Source organism: Engraulis encrasicolus, chromosome 4, assembly GCF_034702125.1.
Source record: "Engraulis encrasicolus isolate BLACKSEA-1 chromosome 4, IST_EnEncr_1.0, whole genome shotgun sequence".
Classification (NCBI taxonomy): domain Eukaryota; kingdom Metazoa; phylum Chordata; class Actinopteri; order Clupeiformes; family Engraulidae; genus Engraulis; species Engraulis encrasicolus.
In genome coordinates this window covers 32761451-32768950 of record NC_085860.1, presented here as the reverse complement: position 1 = coordinate 32768950, position 7500 = coordinate 32761451, and the positions used below count along the sequence as shown (strand labels likewise).

General features: G+C 44.3%; 1 protein-coding gene across 3 annotated transcripts in view; it reads right to left on the bottom strand.

Moving 5' to 3' along the window:
• LOC134447659 (carnitine O-palmitoyltransferase 1, liver isoform-like) overlaps nucleotides 1–7500 on the bottom strand; it is a 31021-nt gene that overhangs the window by 7604 nt on the left and 15917 nt on the right. For all 3 annotated transcript variants that reach the window (XM_063197235.1, XM_063197232.1, XM_063197233.1), the window contains 7 exons: nucleotides 7399–7476; nucleotides 6999–7106; nucleotides 4476–4560; nucleotides 2950–3145; nucleotides 972–1157; nucleotides 426–531; nucleotides 1–10 (listed from right to left, as the gene is read on the bottom strand). The exon at nucleotides 1–10 is cut by the window's left edge and continues 107 nt beyond it. In XM_063197235.1, the coding sequence (XP_063053305.1) occupies nucleotides 1–10; nucleotides 426–531; nucleotides 972–1157; nucleotides 2950–3145; nucleotides 4476–4560; nucleotides 6999–7106; nucleotides 7399–7476 (769 nt within the window). The remainder of the gene's footprint in view (nucleotides 11–425; nucleotides 532–971; nucleotides 1158–2949; nucleotides 3146–4475; nucleotides 4561–6998; nucleotides 7107–7398; nucleotides 7477–7500) is intronic.

Sequence of the window (7500 nt, the reverse complement as noted above, 5' to 3'; positions counted from 1 at the left end):
CCAGCACATACTGCACACACACACACACACACACACACGCAAAACGAACGTATTTAGAGTACAGATACACGTAATATTTGCCTACACACATCTTTATCTGCTGTTTCTCCTTCTCTCTGTCTTTCCATCCCATCTGTCTTTGTCTATTGTTTTATTCGTTTTTCTCTCTCCGCCTCTCTCCTAGCTCATCTTTCCCGTCTGTCAGTTGTGTCATTGTCATGAAATGCTATATGCTAATAAAAGTAACATCTGTAAGCAATAACCCAGCCACTCAAGCCCAGCACTGCAGCAGTGCTCACACACACACAAATGCACACACACACACACAAACACACACACACACACACGCACACACACACACGCACACACACACACCTACGCACGCATGCACGTACACACACACACATACACACACAGCTCCTTACCTCCCACATGTGTCCGACTATAGGCGAGTCGGCCCACGCATGTTCCACATTCACCCCCATTTTACCATTCTTATAGGCAATCAGATTGAAAGACTTATCGAACCACCTGAGAGAGACAAAGAGAGAGACCGAGAGAGAGAGAGAGAGAGAGAGAGAGAGAGAGAGAGAGAGAGAGAGAGAGAGAGAGAGAGAGATGAACATATGAACATATGAATGAGTGACACCTGAGATTACAAGGTGAGGTTATGACAAGGCATCCTATATCTGCAAAGTGTTCCCCTAACCCATGCCCTAACCAAACCCTGCTGTAGCACATTGCAATGGCTTTGTAGGACAGTTTGCAGCGTAGAACAAAAGTACTGAATACCAGTCTATCAAGTCTACCGGGACAGGCCTTCAGATGCGCGCGAGTGTGTGTGTGTGTGTGTGTGTGTGTGTGTGTGTGTGTGTGTGTGTGTGTGTGTGTGTGTGTGTGTGTGTGTGTGTGTGTGTGTGTGTGTGTGTGTGTGTGTGTGTGTGTGTGTGTGTGTGTGTGCGTAAATGTACCTGTCGTAGCATTTGCCATGCAGCAGGGACTTGGCGTAGAGGTCGAGGGACGTGGCCTTGTCCGGGTCGTATCCATGAGCCTCGTCGTCCAGGGTGAGGAAGAAGGCAGCGGTCTCTATGGCCTCCAGAGACGCCTTGTTCACACCCTCGCTGAAGTACCTCAGACGCGCACGGGCCCATGGAACTCTGGGATTGTAATAATAATAATACATAATAATACATTTTTATTTTTTTATTGAGCGCCTTTCAAAATACCCAAGGACACTTTACAATCAAAACAAATACATAACAGTAGGGAATGTATAACAAAACTTCAGTGAATTAACAATAGGAGAGTAATTAAAATGCCAAAATAAAATAGAAATAAAAGTACAATGAAAATAAATGTTTTAAAATAAGAAAAAAGAAGTAGAATGCATTTGAAAATAAAATAAAAATGAGGGGGGAAAAGAATAATATGTAAAATAAAAAATAAACTGATCATTAAAATAAAGTGGAAGTGCCTGTCAGTGAAGTTGAAAAGCATTGGTGAAAAGGTGTGTCTTGAGCTTAGATTTGAAAGTAGACAGTGTAGAGCACTGACGAAGTGACAGTGGGAGAGAATTCCAAAGTTTGGGGCCAACAACACTAAATGCCCTGTCGCCCATGGTGCGCAGGTGTGTGGAGGGAACTGTAAGGAGGAGTGAGTCATTGGATCGTAGTGTGCGGGTGGGATTGTATGGGGCGAGGAGACTTGTGATGTAGGAGGGTGCAAGGTTGTGCTGGGCCTTGTATACGAGGAGGAGAAATTGAATAGGGATTGTAGAGGGCAAAGGAAACAATGCAGCCAGTCACGAGACTCTCACTTCAAGCTTTTTTTTCAAATACGGACAGTTTTTTATCCCTTTTTATTTTTTGGTCCGATCTACGTTACACAATATTTGATAAAAGAATTCTCAATTGTTACACAAATTGATGTGAAATAAGTAATCTCTTGGCATGAGATTCATTGTTTACCAGGTAAACATGTCATCCTTTCAAAACACATGGATTTCTTGTGATTTTGTTGTTTATATATGTCTGTTTCAGGTTCATTTTTTTTTTGAAATCTACAAAAATATCAGTTTTAAGGATCTAAATTCAGTGTAAACAAAAGGTAGCCAAAAATGTATACAAAACTACCGGTACCAATATGTGTTTAGAAAAATCTCCATAACCCGTGTAAAATGAGGATCTTAGATTCAGGCCACTGTACAGTGTGACACAGCATACTCTGCGAGTGTGTGTGTGTGTGTGTGTGTGTGTGTGTGTGTGTGTGTGTATGTGTGTGTGTGTGTATGTGTATTTGTATGTATGTACGTCTATATAATGTTGCATAATAATTGTCACCACAAGCAAAGCTGACAATGCACTCTACATGTATATGTCTATTAATGCATACCATGTCAAAGGTAACTATGTGCTGTACTCTATATGTCTGTTATGGCATAGCATGTCAAAGGTGCCTGTGTCCTCATCTATTTTGGGGTACTGTGTTAAAGGTGACTATGCACAAATCTATTCTGGGCTAGCGTGTCAGAGGTGGCCATGTACTATTGTATCTATTTACCATGATTATATTTAGAGCCATACTGTGGCAGGACTGTTCCATCTAAGGCCACTCTGTGAGACTCCAGAACTTCATATAATTGGATATCTGCCTGATTGCGTCCCTTGCATTTCCTCCAGGGAGCTCAGTGTGTGTGTGTGTGTGTGCGTGTGTGTGCGTGTGTGTGCGTGCGTGTGTGTGTAAGTGTCCGTATATGCATTTGTGCGTTTCTCACCTTTGGAACTGCATCTAAGCTTTGCAGCAGACTTTTTGTGTGTGTGTGTGTGTGTGTGTGTGTGTGTGTGTGTGTGTGTGTGTGTGTGTGTGTGTGTGTGTGTGTGTGTGTGTGTGTGTGTGTGTGTGTGTGTGTGTGTGTGTGCACGCGTGCGTGTGTGTGTGTGTGTGCCTCACCTGTTCCCTGCGGTGAGTGCTGCCAGCTTTAGCTCCCCCTGCTGGGGTGGCGTGGTGTCGTTGAGTATCCTCTGGAACTGCATCTCCAGCTCCGCCGGCAGCAGGTGGCGGCCCCCGTAGTAGAGCCACAGCTTGAAGAAGCGCCCGCGGTGGTAGACCACCAGGTGCTTACGGTCACTCAGGTGCTGCACGAAATCTGCACCACACACACAAGCATGTATGCACACACACAAAATCAGAGAGAGACTGAAGCTCGCACTCAAAGAAAACTGAAGATATGATGCCCCAAAAAAGTGGGTTTGTAATGGTCTCACATGTGCCGTGCTATTCACGAAAGTGCAAAAGTTTCCGGTGACCCCATCCTGAGTGGTTTTGGAGTTTTGGGGTCACCCGAAATTGTTAAGATTAAAGAGCACACATAGGAACACACAAACAGTGAGGTCCTATGTATTAGCCAGGACTGGAGTACATGTTACAGTTTTTCTTGATCGCTTTAACACGATTTTTTAAACTGACTCACACAAAGTCGTCATGATCACTATTTCAGCAAAGCAAAAGACACATTGTGCATATGTGTTAACACATTCTTGTTGACTTGACATATTTCCCATTCATATAACACAGTTTTTGCTAAACAGTTAACGCATGTGCCATTTAAGTAGTGCACATTTCATTGTTTAAGCTCTGATAACCATACAGAAAAATGTACTCCTGGCTTTTAGAAACTACCGCCAGTTGTGTGAACACACCAGAGCACCTATTTGACACTCCTTCTCAAAAATCTTAATTTAGCAATCAGTCTTTATACACAGTGTCTTCTTGTTTGTTCTTGGGATGGAATTTACTGTAAGTGCATTCTCGTACTGCAACATCATATTTTACTTTACACATATTTTCTGTAATACCATTATCAGCCATTAGTACATTTTTGAGTACAGTGAAAAAAAATGAAAACAAACAAACAAACAAAAACAAAATAAAAACTACATCAAAGCATTCTGATTCTCAATCCAATTCTTTGCAATAAGACATTATTGTTACACTACCTAGCCTATTGACAATTTTACATAAGAAAAGACACACAACTCAAATCTTTATGCAAAGCATTTACTGGGCCTGCCATCTCTCAGTCAGTAGATCCTGATCAAGCAGGGTCAGTGGCTAAGTAAAAGAAACAACAATGGAACTGACTGGCTTGAAAGTTATGCAATTGACAACAGTGTTAAATAACGGCAAATTCTGTCAACATGATAGCCGTGTTTTGGATTTTTACGACCATTGTGTAATGACTGACTGGGAGTGTTCATACACTGCTATGCAGTGTGTATTGGACTGAAGACAGAGTTTGCTTTTATTACATATGTTAAATATTTTGGAAACGTAGTAGCCTTTAGCAAACAAAGATGTTGTGTTTGGAGAATCGGTTTAACTGGTTAGCCCGTTGCGTGAACTGATATGAAAATGTGCTTTTTGGAGTGACAACTGTGTCAAAGCAATCAAGAAAAACTGTAATGTGTGTGCCTCACCTGTCTCGATGCCAGGGATGCGGGTGGTGTTGAACATCCTCTCGTACTGGTAGGAACACATGGGTACCACCCCTAGAGCCCTCAGCTGTGGGGAGGAGGAGGAGAGGGGAGATGAGGAGAGCTTACTGCTGTGTTGTAAGATGCCTGCTTATGTTGAACTTTTGGGATGATATGAAGAGAATGTTTGAAGATGTGGTGTGTGTGTGTGTGTGTGTGTGTGTGTGTGTGTGTGTGTGTGTGTGTGTGTGTGTGTGTGTGTGTGTGTGTGTGTGTGTGTGTGTGTCTGTGTGGGTGTGGGTGTCTGTGTGTGTGTCTGTCTGTCTGTCTGTCTGTTTGTTTTTTTATGTAAACATTTGTGCGTACTGCGCATTAGAACGGCCTGGGTCTTGGAGAGGGCTGAACAAAAAGGAATGCTGTGTCATCGGTTCCAGTGACTGACAAGTCAATGGTAGCATGAGCTATACAACTGCCTATTGAAATTGGTAGGAATTCTCCTGTATCCCCTTAATGCACGCCGTACCTCCAGTGGCACGCTCTGCAACTGGCTGCTGGACTTCCTGATGCAAAGACCACAAGCAGTACGGGTAGGGAACAACACCTCAAGCACCCTGACCCTGAGCACGGGGGCTCCGCAAGGTTGTGTTCTCAGCCCCCTGCTGTTCACGCTGCTGACACACGACTGCACAACGACCCACAGCACTAACCATCTAGTGAAGTTTGCGGATGATACAACACTGGTGGGCCTCATCACCAAGGGCGATGAGACTCACTACAGAGAAGAAGTAGACCTGCTGGCCAGATGGTGCAAAGACAACAACCTCCTGCTGAATGTCAACAAGACCAAGGAGATTGTTGTCAACTTCCAAAGGGTCCAAAAACAACTGCCACCACTGACCATCGACGGCGATGCTGTGGAGAGAGTGAGCAGCACCAAGTTCCTTGGAGTGCACATCAGCGACGACCTCTCTTGGACCACCAACACTACATCACTGGCGAAGAAGGCCCATCAGCGTCTCTACTTCCTGCGCAAACTAAAGAAGGCAAGTGCTACACCCTCCATCATGACAACATTCTACAGAGGAACCATAGAGAGCGTCGTGTCCAACTGCATCACAGTGTGGGGAGGAAGCTGCACGGAGAAAAACAGGAAGACACTCCAGCGTGTTGTGAACACAGCGAAGAAGATCATTGGAGTACCACTCCCCTCCCTGCAGGACATTTACACCACACGCCTCACCCGGAAAGCACTGATGATCATCAAAGACACAAGCCACCCTGCACACAAACTGTTCAGCCTCCTGCCCTCTGGAAAGAGATACAGGCGCCTCCGTTCCCGTACCACCAGGCTGGCGAGCAGCACAATGCACCAAGCGATCAAGATGCTGAACACTCAACCCACTCTCCCTCCACTGTCAGCCTCTAGCCAGAAAGGCCATTGACAACCCCCCCCATCCCCCACCACCATATCTGCGACTGAACATTCCACCTGCACTACTATACTTGTGACTGAACTTTCAACCTGCACTAACTCAAAACATGCACACACACACACACACACACACACACACACACACACACACACACACACACACCACACACACACACACACACACACACGCACGCACACACACACACACACACACACAAGCACACTGCACTTTCTGCACTAAACCCAAACATACACACACTGACACACATGCACACACACACACACACACACACACACACACAGACACACGAACACACACACAGACGCACACCGCACCTTATACCTGCACTAAACACATACACACACACACACACACACACACACACACACACACACACACACACACACACACACACACACTGCTGCCGGTGTACTTGACAAGACCTTTTTAATATTTATTTTTCTTCAAAATGCTACTATTACCATGTCAGAACGCTATAAAGGACTTTTTTAGGAAAAGCACAAAAGCACAACAATACCTCTTAATGTATGTCCTCTACAAGTCTTCTGTTGTCCAGTCTTGCACTTTAAATGTCTGTATGAGCACTGTCTATGTCCATACTGTCTTAAGTCCATGTATAAGTACTGTCTATGTCTATACTGTCTATGTCCTTACCTAGATTAGTCTATGTCTGTATGGGAAAGCAAGAAATGTAATTTCAAATTCTTTGTATGACCAGTGCATGTAAAGAAATTGACAATAAAACCTACTTGACTTGACTTGACTAATAGTCATTGAAATGTAACTATCATAGCACTACAATACTATGACACAACACAGGCCCTTTAGTAATGCACCACAACCATACTGGTAACAACAAATTCATAAAGCCGCGTCTTAAGGGGTTAAGTAAGATGAAAGTTCTGCTCCGTATCAGCATCAATAGGCAGTCTTGCCATGGGATGTAGACTGTTTTCTTTCTACAGTATGTCTGATTTCCTATGTGTGTAACGACTGAGAAATATCTGAATCCAGTACATGTTCTTTTTAACTAGCAGATTCGTATGACAGAATTCAAATGTGTGTATCTTACAGGTGTGAGTTCTCCGCGTTCTAGCTTGCGGCGGTACTGCAGCATCGCATGGACTATGTTCCCCGCACGAGCCCCCTGCCTGTGTGTCGGGGTCACATACATCAGGTCCTGTTGGACACACACACACACACACACACACACACACACACACACACACACACACACACACACACACACACACACACACACACACACACACACACACACACACACACACAATTTAGACATACAATATCTTTATTTGCAACAAAATCAACAACTCACAATAATATATTTTGCTCTCTCTCTCAGCTCACTCTCTCTCTCGCTCACTTTCTCTCTCTCTGTGTCTCTCTCTCTCTCTCTCTCTCTCTCTCTCTCTCTCTCTCTCTCTCTCTCTCGTTGTCTTTCATCTTCTTACCATAGTGTAGAAATTGCTGTTGACCATGATAGGGCTGCGCCCCCTTAAGTAGATATACTCCTCCCACCAGTCACTGACCTGCAAGCAAACCCAGATGAGAGG